At 44.7% G+C, this 23,028-nt stretch overlaps 1 protein-coding gene across 13 annotated transcripts in view; it reads left to right on the plus strand.

Annotated features, from left to right (window-relative positions):
* Positions 1 to 23,028, plus strand: part of PAK1 (p21 (RAC1) activated kinase 1) — a 73,959-nt gene that overhangs the window by 45,544 nt on the left and 5,387 nt on the right. For all 13 annotated transcript variants that reach the window (XM_068930678.1, XM_068930679.1, XM_068930683.1 and 10 more), the window contains 10 exons: positions 1,214 to 1,314; positions 2,698 to 2,845; positions 5,007 to 5,044; positions 7,320 to 7,436; positions 7,804 to 7,978; positions 11,287 to 11,350; positions 12,305 to 12,353; positions 14,889 to 15,001; positions 20,944 to 21,061; positions 21,507 to 21,606. In XM_068930678.1, the coding sequence (XP_068786779.1) occupies positions 1,214 to 1,314; positions 2,698 to 2,845; positions 5,007 to 5,044; positions 7,320 to 7,436; positions 7,804 to 7,978; positions 11,287 to 11,350; positions 12,305 to 12,353; positions 14,889 to 15,001; positions 20,944 to 21,061; positions 21,507 to 21,606 (1,023 nt within the window). The remainder of the gene's footprint in view (positions 1 to 1,213; positions 1,315 to 2,697; positions 2,846 to 5,006; positions 5,045 to 7,319; positions 7,437 to 7,803; positions 7,979 to 11,286; positions 11,351 to 12,304; positions 12,354 to 14,888; positions 15,002 to 20,943; positions 21,062 to 21,506; positions 21,607 to 23,028) is intronic.

A 23,028-nucleotide genomic window follows, 5' to 3' on the forward strand; every position in this document is an offset into this window, starting at 1 on the left:
ATATTCAGCTGGGTGCTATAAAACCCTGAGTGTGGCAGTCGGATAGATTTAAAAAAAAAACGTGCAGTCTTTACACATCCGACCAGCAGAAGTGTCTTGAGTAATTCCAGTATTGAACATCAGCCATGCAAGTTTCTGAAATACCTGTTTTTTTGGTGTTCATATTGCCAAAAGTGCACTGGGAAATGTCAACTACAAAACAACTTTTATTTGGACTTAGATACAAAAGATGGCAGCTGGGAAACATGAGCGGTTTAGCCACCTTCTCCTGGCTCTGTTTTATTTTATAACTGCAAGCAGCAGCAAATATGAGTAGAATGTGGTTCTTCCTTAAAATGATCTCAATTTCTTGAGTATAGTACATATTAAAAGGAAGGTGGAGTCTTCAGTGCATACTGAATGTAGACAAACTTAATGCAAGACATAATGATGATCTTGAAATTTTGCAAGGTGCATCTGTTTTGATGTATTTCCTTTCCTGTTTTGTCATAATTTCTGCTCCGCACCTGCCAGATTCTGTTCTCTGTCTGCTGAGTGTTCAAAGCTCATTATTAAAACCATATTTAGTGCATTCCTTGAGCAGGAGATTGCAAAAATGGGATATAACCCACTTATAACCCTTGCTTGTATAAGGCTGTATAGCAGAAGCACACGTTATATTTGGTTTTCTTTAGAAACTCTATTTTGATGTCATGGGAGGGAGGAAGTTAATTTATAATGGTATTTGTAGTTAATTTTGTCCCTCTCTAACATGAGAGGTGAGTGCATGTTAACAGCATGTATTTTTTTTTTAAGATCTTTTCATATGTTGCTTAAAAACGAACGAAACATATGTCCAAAATTCCATGGCTCCAGTTATTTCCACCGTAGTGCTTTTGACTCTCATCTACATATGTTTGAGCGGGTATTTTAGGAGAATAGCGCTTGTGCTATTGAGTCTAGTTCTGCCAGTTGGTACTTAACTTACCAAAAATATCAGTTTTCTTGTCTTATGGTTGTCCTGTGCTGTAGGCCTCTGTTTTTTGTTGTTCACTAACTGCAGCTGCTCTCAAATGAGGTGAATATTGGTTTTAACATGCTGTACATCTGCCTCAGATTGAAATCCTCTGACTGGCAAAAATGGGTGTTGGTTGGGTAGGTAAATTGCAGGCTATCATGGAGATTGTTGATGAACTTTCCTTTTTTTTTTTTTTTCTCTCACTTTCTCTTCTAGCCAATAAAAAGAAAGAGAAAGAGCGGCCAGAGATCTCCCTCCCTTCAGACTTTGAGCACACAATTCATGTGGGGTTTGATGCAGTCACAGGAGAATTCACAGTAAGTGATTTGGAGGAAAAGAGAATCGTGTGGTTTTGCTTGTCGCTAGGAGGAGCCAGGGCTTATTAATCTTTCATATAGTAGTGCCGGAAAGGCTCTTACCATCATCTAGGTTGATCTCCTTTGAAACACATCTGTAGAGGCCTTCCCGCTAATTCCTGCTGAGAGACTTGTTTGTCGAACTTGGCACATCCCAGGAGCTCAGGCTGCCAGCAAACTTTCCCTTTCCTGTTTTTTGGCTGCTGTGGACAAAAACATGGGATATCTCCCCTCCCTTCCCTTCCTTTCCATCCCCCTTCTAGAGCTGGATTAGGGCTACAGCGTTCTGTGTCCTGCCGATGGAGCCCTGAGAGCTCCCCTTTAGGAGGCAGTCAGCTATGTGTACCTGCTCACGCCAGAAGGTGCGTGTGCTCTCCTTAGGCTAAACTGCAGGTACCTCTATGTGTTTTTTTAATTGACACGCAAAATATTAGGGAGACAGCATTGCGTTTCATTGTGTTTTTCTTCTTAGTTTGTTTGTAAGATAGGGTTTAACAGCAGCAAAAGTTTTTTCTGAGCAAGCCGTTTATAGCTGTCTTTAATATGCTTCTTTTTCAGGGACGTTGCTTTCCTAGCCTGAGTCATGGGTGCAGTTATGTTTTGCATGTCTTGCCCCTAGACTTGCCCAAATTAACTTGGATGTACCAGTTGGGTGCTACCTCCGAGTGGTGCATCCATCATCCCTTGTGCACAGGGAAGGTAACTCTGTCAGTAAAGGATCCCAGTGACCTGCTGCTTCATCTGCACAAACTGTTGATCTTGCTTGTGAAGAAAGTTCGAGTCAGATTGTACCCCAGGTGTATTTTGACTGAAATGATGTGCCTGTAGTGAAATTCTGACCTCCATATTTGAGGTTAACATCTCTGCTGTCCCAGCTCTGGTTGCAACAGGCCCCAAACCACTATTACCAAAGTACTCTAGTGCTACCAGAAGGCCCAAATAAATATTGTACGTCCACTGTACTGTATATTATGCAATATGTGTTACTTCTGTAGTCACTCTTGGGTATGTGTAAATATGTGTGTATTTGTGCACAAAGCATTAGACCTGCTCCTTTCTGTCTTTAGTTTTGGTCTTCGACGGATCTGGGGCCTGCGCAGAGCCCTGTGATCAGAGTGGCATTTGTGGATCCACGTATGGCATATGCGTGACTTCTAACAGAGATGGAGGCTGAGAAGATATCAGCCCACTGCTTTTTTTTCCTCTTTGCTTTTCTTTTCTCCCCGCTTTCTTCACTGCAATTAAAGTAACCCTGGAAACAGTATGACAGGACTAACGTGGCAGGTATGTGTCCCGTGAACCACGTTAGGCCGACTGTGGGCTAACACAGTATGTCTTCAACAGGGAATGCCGGAGCAATGGGCCCGTTTACTGCAGACTTCCAACATCACCAAGTCGGAGCAGAAGAAGAACCCTCAGGCAGTGCTGGATGTGTTGGAGTTCTACAACTCCAAAAAGATCTCCAACAGCCAGAAGTACATGAGTTTCACAGGTATGTGGTGATCATCTCATGCAGCTGCTCTGTCCAGCTTTTCACTAGAGTCACTGCATATGTCATAGTCATGTGCATATTTTGTTTAATCAACAAGCAGATCCTTCAAAAAAAAGGGAATGAGATTCCTTGGCTGCTCAGCGTCCCTCTTCCTTTAAGATGCTGTTCTGTTAATCCTGATGCCCAGCATAGCTGTGAAGGAGGAGGTCAGTCAACTGGCTCAATCCCAAAACGCGGGGTTTTTTTTTTGAAGTTTATGGCCAATACCTGGAAGGCAGATCCCAGAGTCCTGGTGTTGTGCTCCCAGTGATGAAAATCCTTGGAGAAAAGAGGCAGCTAAATTTTACACCAGCTTCAGTTCCAGGCTGGGTGTGGATGTTGCTTCATGTGTGCTTGGGGAGAGGTTTCTCTGCTCCCCATGGGCTGTGATTGAGAAATACTGCTCAGCTGCTAGGTTGGTAGCTGCCAGCTGGATTTCCCTATAAATCAAAGCTGCTGAGGTTTCGTGCTGTCTTTCTCTGTATGAATTACCTGCCTACTGGAGAATTCCTGCAGTCACTGCTCCTTTTCACTGTCAAATCTAACTCTCTCCCTCTCTCAGTCTCTTTTCCCCTGCTTTGACTCTTTTTAAGGGGATAGAGGCGTATCACCAGAGCTGACGTTACTCAGGAAGTCTATAAGCAGGAATAAAAATGCAAATTCTCCCCATATTGCCTGAGTATAGTTCAAGAAGCCCACTGGTTGACTAGTGGGATCCTTGATTGCTATTCCAGGCAGTTTTGGTGACCGAATCTGAACGTCGTGCAGGTCTCAGACAAACTGCAGTGCCTTAGCTGGTGATTTAGCGCGGTAGCTTTTTCTAAGCCTCTTGAAAAGGTTTTTTGTATGCAGAAGGATGACAGCATTCGCTCCCAGGTGTTGCTCTGGGAAATTCCACTCTCCTGCAGCCGGGACTTGGGGCCCCTGCATTTGTCTGCAGAATTTTCTACTCCCTTATGTGTCAGGTGTCAGCTTGCTCTGGGGAGTTCTTTTGTACTTTATTTGCTCCAGAAAAGTGCCCTGGGGTGCAGGGACTCTGAATGAGATCCAACCTATAGCTCACTCCAGGAGAACAACCCCAGAAAGTCAAAAACCTTTAAAAATAGCCTTCTGTTCCCCAAGCTTAATTGGATTTGAAATGATTAATGTTGTTTCTGGGCTCCTGAGAGACGCTGCATGCTGAGATTCACGTTGCTGTGTCCCGAGATAATGAATGAAGGCTAGGGCTGTCGCGAGAGACTGTGCGGCAGCCTTTTTCAAGCAGGCTGTGAAGGCCGGAGGTATCGGAGAGCCTCTAATAAGAGTGCATGGACCCTGGCAGGAGAGCTCACTGCCAGGCCCTTCTTTCTTTGGCCTCTTCCACGCAAATTTTCTACGCTGCTGTTGTAACCTTGCAGGAAAACCCTGCGTATGGTATGGATACAGCCGTTGTAGCATCGTCCTTTGAAGGAACGGCTTGCGCAAGGTGTCGCTATGCCTTTTGAGCTGTTCTTCTGAAAGAAAACAGTGCCTAGGTTTAGGCCTGATTTTTCCTGGGATGATTTGAGAATACCTGGCAGCTTGGGCATCCTGCAGAAGGATTGCTGGTGTGCTGGATGCTGGCGTCTTCATAACACCGGGCAAAAGCAGGACTTCAGATGCTCCAGGCGTTTTAAATTTGAAGAACTAATCAAAGCTTCTGGCCGTGGAGTTTAGGCTCTAGCTGGGAAAGAGAGGGTCAGATTTCTGCCTAAAGGAGAAATTGCTTTCCCCTGTGCATCGTCTGCACCCCGTTTGAGTGTCAGGCTGGCTTGTTAAATTCATCCTGCCAAACCTGGCATAGTTAACTGGGGTTAGGAATGTAGTTGTATCTAGTACCCCTATAGGTCATGGAGAGACACACAGAGACACACTCCCCCAAAGGGGAATATGCCCTATATATTTTTTTCTGCTCTCTGTAGAGACAGTCCATGGCAGCTGCCTTTGCCAAAGTGTTTTAAATTAGGCAAGATAGTGCCTGCACCTGGGAGCAGCAGTTCTCCCCACGTAATGCCTTCCGAAAGGATCTTTTTCCTCTCTCCTTTCCCCAGTGCCGCTGCATCTGCAAATAATTTATAACTTCGTTAGTATCTGTCTCTTTCAGATAAGTCAACGGAGGATTACACTTCGTCAAATACATTGGTAAGCTTATGCTCGCGTTCTCTCTCACGATTGGGAATTTAAAAACGCATATGAAATAGTGAGCTACACGGGAACTTTGTTTCATCAGCCTTCTCTTTCATCTTGGGGCTATCTAAAGTGTAGCCAAGCAGTGTTAATTGTATCTGCTTAGTGTCTTTAAACACATCTTAAAATACAAACTCTCCTCCTTCTCCCTCTCCCCACTTACATATTTTGCATATAATAAATAGCTATAATAAATAAACATATAATAAACATATAATAAATAGCTATACGTGTATATATTTGGCAAGTTATCCTGAAAAGGCATGCTACTCTCACTTTTTCTTTCAGCAGTGGGAGAATCAATTAGACGCAAGGGGCTTTCATTAGGGAATAGTGCTGTCTTCATAGAAATCTCTTCCTGGATCTGTTTCCTCTGGGTGGGGCGTGCTAATCCAGAAAACGATAACCTGTCTGTTTTTAGGTTTTATTTGTTTCTGTAAACATCTGTGATCTAACAGAGTTTAATAACTAACCTGTAAGGTCTGATTGAAGTAGTGTTGATTAACCAAACTAATCTCCGCAGAAAGGGAAATAAAAGGGTCCCCTCCTCTCTGCTTGACCTTTACTCTGTCCTTAGCAGGACAGACACCACTCCTGTTTGCCGTGTTGGGAGGCAGAACTGAAAAGCTCTGTATTGTTTGTGTGGGGGGCGGGGGGGGATGGAATAAACATAACTTTCTACTTAAGATGATTCATTAAAAGCCCACAATTCCCTCATCTCTCGTTTCCTCACTGCTATGCCATTATCTAGAGTTGGCTTGATCTGCTCCCTTCCGGAGCCAGCATATTCCTTCCTAGCTGGCCATTGAGGACTCTCTGCTAAAAGAAAAGGGAAACTTTTCCTTTTCTGTAGTAATTTTTTCATCTCGTTGTGTGCCAGTCCTCGGGGGCTTAGAGCGTCTGAGGCTGTTGGATTTGAAAGTAAATCCTGAAAGAAGTAGTTACCAGTCTGCTGAGGTGCCTGATTATTTTTGTAAGGCGCTGGCCAACCTTTAATGTTGGGGAGAACCAGGAAATCCCCAGTCTGTAGGTGTTTTGTTGTTGTTTTTTTAACATATTAAGCTTTTGCCTTGTGTCATGGCATTTTAGCAATTATATGTCAGGGTGCTGGTGACTTCAAAACCCTTAGGCTGAGTGAAATGTTGTTTTCTCCCTTCTTTGAGCGAGAATTTTAGTTTAATGCTTTAAAAAGCCTTTTTCCGCTGCCATTCCTAAGGAACTGGTGGAAAACAAACTGGAAGCAGGAGCACAAGGATAACCGGTCCAGTGGGCTGAGAGGCTTGCTAAGTTTATTTTGAAATGTTTACAGTGTAAAGGATGCTGTGAAGTTCAAATCCAGTCTGTTTCAAATTTAAAAGGTGAAAAATGGCTTTGACTTTGAACCACACGATGGTCAAAAATTCCAGATGATAATTTTTTTTTTAACCGCTTATGTGGCTTTTAAAAAATGCGGTGTTCCTATTTTACATAAGGTTTTCCTTTCGGAAAATTTAATTAATTTTAATTAATCCTTAATTTTAATAAGGATTTGAAAGATTTTACCAGATTGCGCTTCCAAAATCTCTAGTTACTTGGGGTCTGAGTCACAGTACCAAAGCTGATGTTAACTTGACCTCCCAACTTGTAAAGAAAGCGTTTAGATTTTGATGTAAATTAAATTGTATGAAGACTGAAATTTCCAGTCTGCATGATTAGGGTTCAGCACAAGCAGCAAAAAAAAAAAGGAATGTAAATGAGAGGGCAGATATGTCCAAACCCAGCTGTTATCTTCGCAGCAGCCTAGACGGAGGTGTCAGGTTTGCCGTGCGAGTGTCAGGCAGTCCTAGTTTTGCGATGGTGATTACTGTCTTAAGGATGGTGCTGCCTAGTGTTGCCAAGTCATGTCACTGATGAGGCATGCCTGCTTCTCATGGGACATCTGAGCCATCGTGTGAGGGTCCGGGTGGATCCAGAGTCCTAGGGAAGAGTCTGGTATTGCGATCAGACAGACGGATGACCCACTGTATGTGAACAGTTGCCTCAGGCTGAGGTGGACTGCTCCTCTAAATACTACCCATGCAGGAGGACAGTCTTCTGGGTTTAGATTTTTCAGATGTTACAACTTTATAGTCTTTTTCTTTCTTTCTTTCTTTTTTGCTTGCTTCAGTGTGTTCTCTATTGCAAGCTTAATCCAACTTTTGTGATTTGCTTATAACAAGGGGCTTTTTGCTGTTTGTGTAATCACATGCAGAATGTGAAGGCTGTGTCTGAGACCCCCGCAGTGCCCTCAGTATCTGAAGATGAAGATGATGAAGATGATGCAGCTCCACCCCCTGTGATAGCTCCACGACCTGAACATACCAAATCTGTGAGCAAGCCAGTAATAGCTGCCTTCAGCCGCCCTGCAGTTGCAGTCTGGTCTCAGTTGTGACTGCTAGTCCACCATGCAAGGCCTGGGGCTGAGCCCCTCCTGGGGGTAGGAGGGAGGAGATGGGGAGCCAGTTATACCGTTCTTTTCTGACAGAGCACCTTAGTGTTGTTACAAGCCTAGCTTGAGAGGACAAGAGATTTCTTGCTTAGCGATATTTTTAGCTGTTAACACAGTAGCTGTAGAAATGCATCGTTGACAAAAAAAAAAAAAAAAACAAAAAAAACAACAGAACAGTTGATGACTAGAAGTGTTTAACTGTTAATCTGCCTTGTATCGATACGTATGTTTTTACTCAACAAACTAGATATACACCCGCTCCGTGATAGACCCCCTTCCTCCTCCTACCAGAGATGTGGCCACCTCTCCTATTTCTTCTCCCACCGAAAACAGCACAACGCCCCCCGACATGCTGGTCAGAAACACAGAGAAACAGAAGAAAAAACCAAAAATGTCAGACGAAGAGATCTTGGAAAAACTGAGTATGTCCTCCTTTATTCTTTTAAAGTTCTGGTCTTGTTGTGTTGATTTCTTAAAACAGTAATAAGCTGAGATATTCTGCCATTCTCATATTGAGATCTGTTGTTGAAGACTTTGTCAACTGAAGTCCCATGGGAGTTGTAGATCCTCAGGGTCCGCAAAACAAGCCCTGGTTATGTAACATCTATTTAACCGTGAAGCCTGAGATTGTCCCAGGTTTTGATATTCCACAGCTCTAGAGTGTGGATGACAATATTGAAATGTTAGACCTAAGGTGAGCAGAGCTTCCTACTGTGGCTAAAACGGAGGGTTAATGCATCTCCCAATTCACCTTCCACGATACTGCGATGTTAAGCGACTTGGTTATTTTTAAGCGCCCTGTTGTTGTGTGGATGTGCTGTAGATAACCTGAATTAGTGGTCGTTTCTGAGAAAAATTCATGGCTGGTCAATATCTCGCTGTTGTGTCCTACTACTATCTTCAACGGTCCCTACCTGCAGTTCGTGGGTCTTACTTACAGTGCTGCTGTGCTGCCTGACATCGTTTGAATATGCTGTGGCAGCATCTGACAGCAGAACTAGCTCATCTGTGCAGTTGATTGCTATCCTCAGGCTGGGCTGGCTTTCGTTGGAGTACGGAATATCTGATTTTCTAACCGCTAATCCTGCGTTAATGACATACAGGTTTTGCTTGTCAGTTGGTGTAAGTTATGTTAGCGCCCCTATGGCCATGCTAGTCATGTCTGTTGAGGGCTTACTCCCTAAAGGTCAGTATTTTATGCGAAGAAAACTAATAGCTGGATGAAGTGAAATTTAATTTGAAGCTGTAACTTAAAAAGTAAATAAAAAGGTATCTAGGTGCTTCATTCCTCTGAAATGAAGTCTAAATTGAACTGGTGCCATGTAAATTGGAACTGCATGTTATCTAAAAACATATGTTTAAAGCCCATCATATCAAAACAGTTACTTGACTGATTTACTGAATTAGCAGGACCCGTATACCATTTAGGGTGTGAGCCCTTTTGTGAACAGGCAACGCAAACGGGGACTGTTTGGTTGGAAAAGACCGCTATTTTAGTGTGAATACACTCACTTCCGTAATCAAGAGAAATGCAAATGCAGCTCTTAGGGCTGTGACACCTTGCTGTCTCTAGCAAGCGGCGCTTAGGGCTGAGCTGAGTCTTTCGTTTTGAGGGTTTGAGGTTCAGTGGCTGTGGCTGGTTAGCAGCTTCCTGGTGCTGGCTAGTCAGAAATAGGCCATGAAGTCCAGCCCTGTTGTAGGCAGCTGCTGTTCCACTGATGGCAGCGGAGCTGTACAGAGACATGCAACCTTTTCATGTTATTTCAGGCACGAGAAGAATGATTAAACTATTACAATATATAAATATATGTATGCACATATATGTATGCATATACTGAAAATGTGCGGATATTAAAAGGAAGCTGGTAAATCCCCGCGTCTTAGCATTAACACAGCCTTAATGCAAAAGTTAATGAATCCTGGCCTGGCTCTTTGGGAGGCAGGAAAACATTACCCTGTTTTACATATGAGAGGGTTAAACAGGGCAAGACTGACAGCTGCATCTCATCGCTGCCTTGCAGCACTTTGTGCTGTCACTGTATTGGGGAAACATTTGTCGTCTTGCAGTCTGAACTCACGGCCTGGGCTAGGCTCCGGAGAAGAGTTTACGAGTGTTTGTCCAGAAATGCTCGTCTTTAGGGAAGGTGACATTTCTTCAGTGATTGTACATGGGATTTATATAGTCAAATTTTTCCTTCCCTCTCCGCAAAGGCGCTCGATGTTCCCCTCCCTTACCTCTATCTGCCCCAAATCCTGTGAGTTTGGCTGTTCTCCAGCGATATCTGAAAATAGCCTGCTCGTACCCTGTTTGCCAGTGGATGTTTCGGCCTAATGACTGCGCGCAGAGTTTCCTTGCCAATCTGCATCTGCTCAGGCTCGTCCCAACCCCCTGTGAAAGCAGCGCCATATGTTAGCTGCTTGAGCGACTTGCAAACGCAAGCCCAGAGGCAGCTCCCTATCCCTCGTTCCTATTAGCCACCTTAGTGCCATTCTCGGGGAGACTTGCCTCCCACTGAGCTCTGGAAATTGTTGGCCCGGATTTCCCTAGCCTAGAAAGGGCTCAATTCCCCTCCTGCTGTAAGGGTGTTATGAAGATCAGTTACTGTTTTCAGGGAGCTTTGAGTTTCAGCGATGCTCCTTTTATCAGTTCCTGCTGTCTACCCCCTTGGCAACCAGCTGGACAAACTGCAGGAGCTCCAGCGCCTCTGTGCAGCCTGCCAGCCACCTACCATCATGCTGGGAGCTCCCTACTCTTGTACAGTTAACTGGGCTGCACTCCTCATCGACGCCAAATCTGCCCTGAACCTCAGCAGCCCCTCTCCACCCAGCTTTGCAAAGCATAGAGCAAAGTGCCTTCCTCTGAGGGGCAGAGTAATATGCTTTCTTCCGGCTGATCAGCCACGTCAGGAGGAATGAGGTGAGATTGCCACGATGCGCTCTTCACAGCTGCAACAATGGCGCTGCTTAGCCCTTTGGACAACCCGAAAGCTGGGAAAGCAACCCCCAAGGGGTGCTGCAGTCACTTGGCAACTGCTATTAAAACCAGAACCACTTCCCTAACCGTTGGGTTCCCAGTGGAGCAGCTGAGCATTGCCCAGGTCAACGTGGGGGAGTTTTACTCTGAAGGGTCTTTCTAAATTTCCCCATGAGTCTTGCAGCCTAGGCACTGGGTCAGTAACAGCGCTGTTTGTGCTGGTACAGAAACATGGCAGACATGTTTGTTCTGCCGCAGATTGTCGTGGCGTAGGGAAGTCTTGGCTCACAGACCATGAGCTCTAAGGTGAGTGAGGCCCTGGCATCCAAACTCTGAGGACGTTGCAATGCAGGGGAGTCTCGGATCATGCAATTTGTTGAAGTTGGAGGTGACTGAAAGTTGCAGATTTCCAGCAAACGCTTATATTTGCCCAGGCAAGGGCGACGTATCCACATCCTGTGCCTCGCAATGTGCAATAACTGCCTGTAAATGTGAGTAATGTTTGTATTCTGTCGTTTCCGATAGGAAATGGCTGTGAGAGAGGAATGCCACAACTAGTATATGTGTAAATAACTGAGGACCGCCTTAGTGTTTGTGCTGCTCTGGATTTCAAACAAGTGGTTCACGAGGCTCTGCAAAGCCCGTTGTGGCCAGGAGGCTGCTCTTGCCATCTGACTGCCCAGGAATTGGTTCTTGTAGTTGTATAAAAAAAATTTTACAATCTTGAGTTTTCTGTTTGTTTGTTTTTTTTTCCAGGGAGTATCGTGAGTGTGGGTGATCCAAAAAAGAAGTACACGCGTTTTGAGAAGATTGGACAAGGGTTGGTATCTGCTCCTTCTCCATCCTGTACCTTTCCTTTTACTAAGAAGGAAACAGAGAAAACTAGGCTAAATTTGTTTGTGGGAACACTGATGGTGTTACATTTTTTTTTTTTAAGACTCTTCTCCTGTTCTTGGCAAACTGTCGAGTCACGGCAACTGGGGTTTTTGTGTGATGGTGTTTTAATACAAGAAAATATGTCATTAGATGATCAGTTTGCTAAATATAGCTGCAGGCAGGGAAGAAACTGCTTATTTTCAGCATACAAGACAATCTTCAAATTGCAGATTTGCCTTCTGAATTAACTCTCCTTGATGCTGGTGTTGTGCCCCTCTTAGGGTGTGCGGAAAGGGAGAGAGGCCACAGTGAGATGATTTAGGTTCTTTGCCTGTTGGAAGTTGACTTGACGGCTGTTGTGGAAACTCTGTACTTGTGTGCGCCCTTCGGGTGAAGAGGGTACAGACAGTTAAGCTGGCTCCATTTAAAATAGCCGACCACGCAGATGGGTGGGAGATGTGCTGTCGGCTCCATGTGCTGAGGCTCAAAGTCCCGTTTCCCTCATTTCAACTGCCCCGTTTGTTTTCTTTAGCTGATCCCGTCTGCTCTGTAATCGTGCTGGGTAGCCTGCAAGCCAGGGCAGCGCAGTCGTGCCAGTTGAGATGGGATCAACTCATGGTCCTACGGCTGCGCTGTCTTGCTGGTTTAGCAACAAAGGGTTGGATGAGCGTCCCGGCTCAGAAGTGTTATTCCGCATAGGTTCTCTGGCCACTTCTGTACCAGCAGAGTTGTCTCAGAAATATTTCAGATGATATTTACTGCTGGAATTATTGCATGAAAAGGAAGGGGAATGAGAAAGCTTTATGGAAACGAGCGGGAGGGGGAAGAGAGTGTTTTAAGCTCTCAGCCTTGCCACGAGACACTAATAAGTGGGTTTTTTTTCCTCTCTCTTGTTTAGAGCCTCAGGTACAGTTTACACAGCAATGGATGTAGCTACAGGACAGGAGGTAAGTGCTGCTAGAATATCCCTTCAGTGGATTTTGAATCTCTTTTGAATATTCTTGTTGATGCCTCAAAATAAAGATACACTTTCAGGGTTCACAGTATTTTATTTTTAATGAGGTATTTATTTCCTTACTAATGAGGCATGGTTGAGTGGTCTGAGCAGACAGCTGGAAAAAATGATTTCCCACGTTTTCATCCCTGAATCGTTTTGTTTTTGTAAGGAATCTTTTTGTGACTATGAAGATGTTTATCTTTTCATCCCCGAGGCTCCTGCCTGTCCCCATTTATTCTCTTCTCTATGCCCTCTACGCCTTTTCTTCCTACGCTTACGCTAGTTGTCTTGCACAGAAATAGTTCCTCACCCACCCTTTGCCCGTTTGCTTTCTGCCCTTGAAGTGAGAGACAAGGAACGGGTTTTGTGTTTTTCCTGAATATTGAAAAGTGCCCTGCATATGGCATGCATGCATAATAAACTAATAGTGATGGATATGCAGCATCTGTGGAACTGAATATTGCTAGATGGAAGATTTCTAAAGAGGAGAATGTATGCATTATTCCAAATATATTTATGGAAGTCTGCAGCACTGCGTGTCTGCTCTGCATTTGTACAAAATCAGGGTTACCCACCAGCAAGTTTCCTAACTCTCTGCTTTTTGCTGACAGTGCTTCACCCCTTTTTTCCAGTTCCCAAAGCAATAATACAGTTGAGCTGAAGTCCCCTGAGGAAGGGGAGCTGCATTTATTTTGAAGCAATAGGAAATTTATAGGAGGAGGATATTCTCTGATGATTTTCTGCTTTCCTTCGGGACCACTTGGGTGACACCCATGTGAATATTTGAACCCTTATTATTACAACCGGCTTTTAAATCATTCCCGCTATACAAGTGTGATCGGGCCTGAGATTTTTAAAACTGCATTTGGAGTCACTGCAGTTTTGGTATTCTGTTCACTTGTTCCTTTTTGTGAAGGGCTGGTGACTGCTGGTACCAATCCTTTGAGCTCAGGAGCTCAGTTTAAGGCAACAAATTTTAGAAGCACTGGAAGGAAATTTCTTTCCTGTGCAATATACAGGAGCCTTGGGCAACAACCAAAATTAAAGTTACTTATTTTGTCTCTTAATGCACGTCTTTAGGTAAGGAAAATGCCCCTGTATGCACCTGGGCCTAGCTCTGAACAGGAGTAAGGAAGTGTAGGGGCCTCTTTGAAGTATCCTCAGTATTGAACTGAGGATTTCTGTATCTGCAGCAAATGCCTTCCGTCTCTTCTTTGTCTTTTGTTCTCCTCTCTGGTCTTTCCCAAAAAGCAGCGTGGGTTTTTTTGTTTTTATCTTACTTAAGCACTGTTTGGCAGCCCTGTGAATACTGTGGAAAAACAGCATGGTGCCTTGTCTGTTCTTCCCTTCTCCTGTGTTGGGACTTTTCTGTAGAGTCTCCTGCTATACTATCAAAATGCTAATTGCATCCATCTATGTTAGCACTCTGTGGCCTGTTTCTCTTAATCCTTGCTTTTGTGAGCTACGGTTTCTGGCTCCCATCCATTAGTCTGTGCCACTTTCTCTGCAAGGGGCTGTTTTGTAAAGGCATAATTACGGTTCTTTCCCTTTGTCTTCGCCTAAATATTGTACCAAATACAGTTGGAGTGTAACATCTGTCAGAGCGTTTCTGCCTCCTGCTGCGCTGAGCAGTCTTACTGGTTTGAAGGCTTATCTTAGGACCAGGTACTCTCACTCCTGAAGCGCTGGTGTTGTGGATGGTTGAATGTAACAGTTCGAAGTACGTTGTATCTAACTGATTTCTGTGCTTGCACATGCAGAGTAGATATAATGAAACAGGTAAAACGCAACAAAGCCAAAAGACTACAACTGAAGAATCCACCTCTGTTTCCCTTTGTTATGACTGGGATTGAAGCTCGGTCCAATTCATATGTTTTTCAGCCCTGTATCTAAACTTTGATGCTTCTTTCCCCCTAGGTCTTGTTATGGCAGATAAATAAATAAAATAAAGATAGAATAAATAAAACTACCACCTCAAAGAACTATGCTTAGGCCATGTACTTTACCCCTTCCCTGATCTCCTGCCCTATTCCAGCCTTCTAGAAGCACAGGATTTGTTTAGAGAGGGGAAAAAGCCCCAAACCTCCAGAAGTGGCTTATCCAAAATAAAATTAATAAGACTACTTTAAGAAGAAACATGTCTTTGATAAATCAGTCCATACTAGAGTAAGGGAATCTCTGCTCTCTCACCAAAAACTGTAGAGATGGCTATCCAACTACGGCACAGCGGTCCGGTATGAAAATAGCAATTCCCCCCCGCCCCCACCACCACCGCCATCCTTTTTGGCGTTAAGTACTCAACATATGTGGAAATGCACTGGCAGGAGGAACTCGTAGAGTTATGAAAAGACTCAGTAACCCATGAGGATAAAGTGACTTCCCCCTTTATGTGAGTGTGGAACTAAAATAATCGGCACTGGTATTTATGCAGGTTTCTAGATGACCCTTTAATAAGGCTCTACTTTTTCATGTTTCTTCACTATAGGTTGCAATCAAACAGATGAATTTGCAGCAGCAGCCCAAAAAAGAACTGATTATTAACGAAATTCTTGTAATGAGGGAAAACAAAAACCCCAACATTGTCAACTACCTGGACAGGTAAGTGATGATTTGAAGAGTTCACAAAGGGGCTCTGGAAGATGCTTCCTTGTCACTGTCTGAAGTGATCCTGTCTCAGCTTAATGCAGGTAGAAGAAAACTTTGCAGTGTTCAGTGCGTGTGGTGAGGTTGGGTTGTGAGTGGCTTAGTGATCTTAGTCCATATCCTAGGAGAAACAGGTGTCTGAATCAGGATCAGTGGGGTTTCTAGGCTCTCTTTAGAGATCGTGGCAGAAAAGACATTAGCAGCCTGCTGTCAGGATTCCACTCTCCACTTCTCTCCTTTGCCAAATTTGACACTATAAGCCATTTCCTTCCTGCTACTGGAGGAGAGATGGAAGTAGTTTGAACTGTGTTGTTCTTACTTATTTTCTTCTTCCACTGAGCAGTGCTGACTTTCTGCTTTCAGAGGAATATAATCTTTTCTTTTTGGCTGTCTGCTGAGGTTTTTTGAGCAGTAGCATAACAGTGGTGAGGGTGAATGACATGTGGCACACAACCAGGCAAGGCTGTGCTCTTGTGGGTGTGAATAAGGGAGAAAAGCATCAGTAAAAATAACTGTGCTCCTGATAACTCATTCCAGGAGAAGAGTTGCAGATCTGAGATCTGGCACAGTAAGTAGGTGAAAACCCTTTGGAAGACAGAGGGAACAGGATTATTCCCTGCTCAGAGCTAGACTTTGCGCCGTCATGCACATGCTGTGGCACTTCTGCTCAGCCTTGGACACGTTGCGTCCGTATGGGATGGCTCCCTCTTGAAATCCCCACTTCTTCTTAAGCTACTCAGTGCAGCTCTGCATTATCTGTGTACAGACCTGCTATTCTTGTTCTTAGGCTGTTGTGCCTTGGATCAGGACAATAACAGAAAGAAGCAGCACTCTAACTCTTACGTGTATGCTGGTAGTAGTCAGCCCAGCTGCACAGAGCGTAATCTCTTTTTAAAATAGTCACCTAGTCCTCCTGGCCATGAGTGCAGCCCTGAAAACCGTCATTGCTATATAGTTTAAGACAGTTAAATATTTAAATCTGCAAACAAACATGGTGGCCATGAGAGGGGTAAAAACTGTCGTGTTCCTCCACATAGGACATGGATACTGTACATGAGGGCGATGGTAGCAGTGCTGCCATCATCAGCTGTTTGGAGATCTGTTGCTTCAGAAGGAGCTACTGGTAAACGTGATTCTCTGGGGGTAGGGAGCTGCCTTTGAAAGTTCAAGAACTGCTTGTATATCCCCTGCTTGAATTCTAGGAAACAGTCACAAGCTGTTTGCGCTGAAATCAGGGGAGTACTGAAAGCCGAACAGGCAGCAGCATTGTGCGGTGACTTGTATTCAGCAGCAATGTAACATTCATGCATTGTGTCAAGCCTGAATCATTCACTCGCGTTAAAGATACAGTGTTTAGTTCTAGTGAAACTCCAGCAGGATTTCCAGTCTGCTGCGCTTGTGTCAGAATCCAGCAGTCTTGATGAACTACAGGTTTGGCTTATTGTAGGGTAAAACGGTGTCTCAGTAGAATAGGCTGAGCTGCAGAATTTAATCTTGGCAGCTCATTTCATTTTTAAAGATGCTATGGAGGGATGTGGCTTCCACCATTTGGACGTTTGAGAGAATATTTGGACACTTGTTTACTCTGCACGTGTGTCAAAATCCTATCGGCTGTTCCCTTTCTGGGCTTGTTTTGATGTCTTAGCCAAAACAAATACTTTTGTGTGCTCCAGCATCAATTCTGATGCTGAATTCAGATGATGCTGTGTCCTATGTGCATAGTTGTAGAGAGCTGCTTTGTTGAGGGGATGGGAAGTCTGATCCTGAAATTGTCTGTGGAAGGCCTGCGTGTGTGGGGGAGTGATGCTGGGCCAACACTCCCCTCTTACAAAGAGGCAGAAAGATTATTACTGGTGTAGAATGAAAAAAAGAGAAAAGAACACTTAAATAGTGCATGTGGGTTGAAACTGTGTATTTCTTCTGGATGATTAGAGGCTTCCTTTTGACCAGCTATTTTAAAGACGCTTACTCTCCCATTAGAGAGAGCATCCCCGTGCACATGTACTTGCCTTGTCTAGCCAGTACATCTTAGCTGTAGGGTAGCTGCAAATCTTGCTGTCTTGTTTGAACTTCCAGCAACAGGAGCTGCTGCTTTCGTTCTTGCCTTTGTCTCGCTAATCCTTTTCAGAGGGATTAGGTTTTGTTAGAGTGCTGTAAATGGACAGAGCAGCTCCCAGGATGAGCGTGGGGGTTCTTGAGCCTATTGTGCCACTACAGCTTTGCAGCTGCAGGATCCTGTTGCTGGAGAGTTGCATCCCTCCTGCCTGGTCTAACGGGCCTGTTTGTTTCCCGAGCGCTGAAAGAAGTTGATATTTGAACGTCACTTGCTGGCTTCCCCCCTTCTTGCTACAGAAGGCAGTAGGAACGAGGATGCGCTTGCCGCTGTGGGACCTGGGTTCTTTTCTGTGGCTCTGTTTTTGACAGCATGTCTCCTTTCAAGTACCTAACAGGAGCTGCAAGATGTTTATCAGCTCTTCAGACCAGACCTCTGGCCTTTCTCTACCTCGGGTCCTCTTCTTATACAAGAGTTTTCAGTACTTCCTCCTCTTTGACCTGCATGGCCTACTTCTTGATAGTTAGGAGAAGGTTTAGTATCTCCAAACATCGCTATGCTGGAACTGCATTTATGCTTCAGCCCGGTTTTGTGCTGCAGTGTAACGGGCCAGTGTTGCACCGAGGTATGATGTGAAGCTAAAGATAGCGACGTGCCCTAATTCAGCTATACTTAGGAGCTGAATTTAGGAGTATCCAGCTCTGAAGACAGTGACGCTAGCTTTCCTGTGCAGCAAGCAGCTATTTAGGCAGAACTGCTTTCTGGAGGTGCCTGTTTCTTTCCCACTGTGTGAAAGAGGGCCTCGGCGACCTGCTTCTCGATTTAGGCATCCAAAGTTAGATGCTGAGCATTAGGCAAAGCAAAGACTTGCCTTTTGGTTTCTTTCTGAAGAGCTGTCCTGAGTGTAATAAATGCCACAAATCCTCATTTTAAGCCACTGTTACGGAATCGCACTTCCCTTCCCCTCGCAACCCTAAACTCAACCAGGGTTGGAAAATCAGTGTATAAAGCTGAAAATGTATGACACAATAACGCTAAAAGAAAACACTATTTTCTTTCTAGACTAACTTCTTGCGTACGTGGCGGTGTTGGAGTGGTGTCACTGCTGCAGAAATCTGTAATGGACATTCTTGCTTTTCTGAGCAAACCAAAATTTTATGGGGCTTTATGCGTTTATCCATAAACAAGGTTTAGGACTATGACTGACAAGGTTTAGGACTATGACTGGTGTGCGTTTCTGATAGGAAGGGTTTGGCAGTTGGGGGACAGCTTCCTAAGGTATCTAAGTGGAAGCTGGGTAATATCTTAGAGGAGCAAGTACCACTCTTCAGATGGATGAGGAGAAAGCTGGAGGCCACCCTCTTCTGCCACGACTTTCATCAGCTTGCTTTTATTGCCAGCCTTGTTTTGGAAGGTGACTCTGTGTGACAAGGTGTGACACCACAATATGCCTGATGTCACAGGGGGAGCAGGACATAGGTGTACTGACTTCTGGTCATGCCTCAGGAACCGGTCATGGAGTGATTTTGAGGAACACCTGCAACAGGCAGTTCAGTGACTAAAACCGGTCTCTGCTGTGGTGGGAGATTGAAAAGATCCCAAAGACGGCACCACCCTGCCTCCTGAAATTACATTTGTTCAGCGGGAGTTGGTTAATTCCACTTCCCTGCATGCTGCGTCGGATCTATCGATTATTGAGGTGCCTGGGTCTTGGCACGTGCGTTGGGCTGCTCGTGGCGCAGCTTTGGTTCGCAGTGTGATCCTTGGCTCTCTCCCTCCCTTTTGGCTGCAGAGAGATACCAGCTTGCTGCCAGCTTGCGCAGCCTGAGATTGTCACGCAGGAACGGGGACCCTGTTCTTCCCCCATCCATGCAAGTGGATTTGGGCTACGTAGGGTGCCAGTGGCAATGAAGGGAAGCGTTGAGTTTTCCAGGGTGCTACTGATTTGTTGAAGGAGCACTGATAAGATCTGGAGAGAGCCTGGTTTGGCAAGAACGATGAAAAAGAAGCAATGAAATAGGGGCAGGAAGGAAAGGTCTGCATGCAGTGTCCTTCAGAGCCCATCAGAAGAACATGGATGACGCATAGGCTTGGCAGGAGAGTTTCTGAAAGCAATTTTGCTGCTCCTCTGTCACTTTGAAGAACTGTTGCGCAGGTGATGCTGCCTTGCTAGGGTCTGTACTGCCAGAAAAAAAAACTGCCAGTGCATCAGCTTCTCTTCTGCGTCGCAGCTGGAGACCTGTTTGCTCTGGGATTATAGACCCATGTCCTTGGGTTCTGTATACTGAAAGAAACTTCAGACATCCTGTTACACAGTCTTTAGCATCACTAAACTGAGAAAACGTCTTTGTCTCTAATACTAAAAGCTATCCATAACGGTAATAGTTCTGTCATCCAGGCCCAGCTCAGACTGCAATTCTTGTTCTAGTCTTTTTTTTTTTTTCTTTTTTTCCCCCTCATCAGCTCTGATGTTGGCAGCGTGTGCTTTTTGAGGCAAAAGCCCACCCTGCTGCCCACTTCTGCAGCGTCTCAGTCAACTCAGTCTACTTTTCATGCCAGGCCAGGCTTCATAACCTCTTGCTCCTTCGCAGTTGCCTTCGAGCTAATTGTTCCCTAGAGCCTCTCCTACTTTTTGTTTTTGGCTCCTAGCAAACTCACTGTTCAACAGGATCAGTGTTTCTGAGCAAACCAAATTGCTGCTCGATGAACTGTAATATTAGTCAGCAGAAGCTTTTCATTTGATTCTCTTGGCTCACCTATCTGCTGACCTGGGGGGATAGGCTGAGAAGATGTGCTTTACACTTTTCAAGCTGATGGTCCCTTCCTTCAGGCGTGTCTTGTACTGAGGTATCTGTAGTGGAAGATTGCACCAAATTTTTTCTAGATGGGCCCAAAAAGGCAGAGATGGTTGGCAACTTTCTTCATGTTACGTGAGCTAATGGTGGAGCCTTCATCCCAAGAGTCTGCCTCTAGACAGAAGGACACATGCACTCGCAGCAGAAGGAAAGAATATCCCAAATGGCTGAGAAAACTTGCCCGTCTTCCTGCTGGCCTTTTTGGACAAAACTTGTTCTTCTAGCCTTTCCATTTTTTCCCCCCCTTCCTCTGTAGAATTGTAGAATTGCTATTAAATCCAGCAGGATGTTCCATTTGCCCTTATAAATGGTTTTGAATTTTTTGGACAAAATCCCAAGCTAGCTTGGCAGCATAAAAAATGATTGATGGAATTTCAGATGTACGATGCTCAGACATTGTGCTCTTTCACTGTTGTTCAGCCATCTGGTGCGTCGCCTGGGACTGACCCTGTGCCTAGGCAAAACAGGCAGTTGCTTAGGCCAGCAGGATGCCAGTGGTAACAAGGCAGCCACCAACCCACAGCCACCAACCCACAGCCACCTCTTTTGATGCAGGCATCCTCAAAAGCTGTGCTATGTGCCTGCTGTCCGGGGCTGCATGCTCAGACCCCTTCCTTGTAGTAGCTCTTCCTCTTCTGTCGCGGCAGGAATTGCAAGCTCAGGTGTCCATCGTAGCCTACGCTTTCTGCATGGCAGAAGAAGTCAGCCTTGCTGTTATGGCTGAGAAAATTGGGAGCCAGCTCTCCCATTACCTCTTTTCTGTTCTCTCCTCAACCCACTGCACCCACTCTTCCCTCTGTTCTTTCAGGTTGTGATCTCATCCCCCAATGTACAGAGTATCACTGGTACCCGGTGCGCGAGTACTGTTAAACGTGCTGTTCAAGCCTCCTGGCTTCCCTGCACTCCTAGAATAGCTTTAAAACATTCTGACTAGGCAAATGGGGGCATGTTGATACTTGCTTATTTTAAAACGTGATTTGGGCTCTTAGTTATCTTGTAGGAGAAGAGCTGTGGGTAGTCATGGAGTACTTGGCAGGAGGCTCCCTAACAGATGTTGTGACAGAGACCTGCATGGACGAAGGACAAATCGCGGCTGTATGCCGAGAGGTAAAGCTGCACTCAACGCTCAGAGCGACTTGTGGTCAGGAAGGGGACACGGGCTTTTCATGACATGTCACTGGCTCCACAGGGATAGCTGCTTTACTGTTAAATTACAGAAGGTGTGTTTTTCATACGACGGATTTAATTTGGGAGGTTACAGCCTACACCTGAAACACCCTTGAGTAAGGACTGCAGTGCCAAATGGGGTTGGGATCCTGTTGGTTACACCCATTCTCCAGAGCTTTTGGGACTTATCTGCCCTCCTAGGACCTGATGATCCCAGTGGGATATCTCTGTGTAGCCCTGCACGTTCTGTGTGGATCTAGAAAAGCTTCTAAGAAAATGAGCCCTTGCTACTGAAAATGCCCGTTGTTGAAGTCCGTTAGCTGGCTAATCATAGCTGTTGAATAACTTCATGAACAATAAAAATAACTTTTTTTTTTGCCCCCAGTGTCTCCAGGCTCTGGAATTTCTCCATTCAAACCAAGTTATTCACAGAGACATCAAGAGTGACAACATCCTGCTGGGAATGGACGGCTCTGTCAAACTAAGTAAGCAGGGAACAGCGCTGGTGATGACTTTAATTAACAACCCAGGAACTAACAGTCCTGTTATCTGCTTAGAGCCAGGCCTGTTGGGGACCTGGGTGTTTGAGGTGCCTGATATTGTGGCAATGAGGAGACTGTAGAAATGCTCCTGTAGGTATTTCTATGGCATCTCTCTTAATGGATGTTGGCAAGCGTAAATCCCTGTGAATTGATACCGGACTTGAAATGAAGTTTGGGGTTCATTTTGCTTTGGGCCATCTGTTTTTGTTGACTAAAATAACAGAATTTGAATCCAACTCCAGTCTAGAAAGCTGAGTTTGAACATGTAGGGTCACAGGTCTTATTTGTGAGCTCTCTCTTCAGCGTGGGAAATACTGTCAGTACTTGGAGGGGGAGTGGAGCTGAAAACTAGAAAATACAACTAGAAATTGTAATGTAACTAGAAAATATTAAATCTAACAGACTGATCTCTTATGTTCTTTCGCTCCTGTTTTATCAGCGGTAATGAAGACCTTGAGACTGTTCTGCCCCTCCGGTGCCAGGTTAACTGTTAGGCTTGTGGTTGCTTATTCAGAGATAAGTCTGAAAACCACTGAACAATTATCTTCCACGTATAGCTTTAACAGGATTGTGCTCTTTTGCTCTCCCTGACGGTTCTGTTGGCTAGCAGCCAGCCAGCATAAATACATCTATTTTTGTCGGCAGTAACAGCAGATATGACTCAAAATTCACAAAGTGCAGATTTGCTGAGTAAGAAGTGCTTTTTTGCACACAATTGCTTTTTAGAATAAAGCTGCACTTAAGTACAGTCAGATCTCTGGAGTATTAGGTGATGAATAGCTGATCAGGGCCAAAGCGCTCTGTTCGTTATGGAATAACTTCTCTGAGCACGATATGCAGGTACCTGGCTGTAGCTGAAAGTTAGAAAACTCCCTGTGGATATGATGCAGTAACCTTCTGGACATGAGTTTCTTATTGGCTCTGCTAGAAAACTGCTCTGTTTATGAACCATATGTACTTTTCCTCCTTGTTACCCTTGATGAAAACTCAGTTGGGGATCAGCTTAATTTTCATCATTCTGGCTAAAATTAAACCTGCAGTGCCGTAGGGGGTCAGGCTGGGCACTGCACCTTGCTGTGTGGACTCTGCTGGCCTCACAACAACAGAATTAGTTTTCCTTTGGCAAGGAAAACATAAGTAAGACATAGGGCTCAGCAGTCTTCATGCAAAGGCTCTACATCTTTCTGTCTGCTTAAAATCAATATAGATTTAGGTACATTAAATTTACTTTGAACACAGTGTTTGCTCTGTAAAGCAAATTCTGTTTGAGGGATGGTGTATCTACTGAGGAAGTAATATTCCTGGGACCAAAAATATCACCAGGCAAAACAGTGGGGTTTTTTGGGGTATCTAGATCAGACTGTG

Source organism: Struthio camelus, chromosome 1 (assembly GCF_040807025.1).
Source record: "Struthio camelus isolate bStrCam1 chromosome 1, bStrCam1.hap1, whole genome shotgun sequence".
Classification (NCBI taxonomy): Eukaryota; Metazoa; Chordata; class Aves; order Struthioniformes; family Struthionidae; genus Struthio; species Struthio camelus.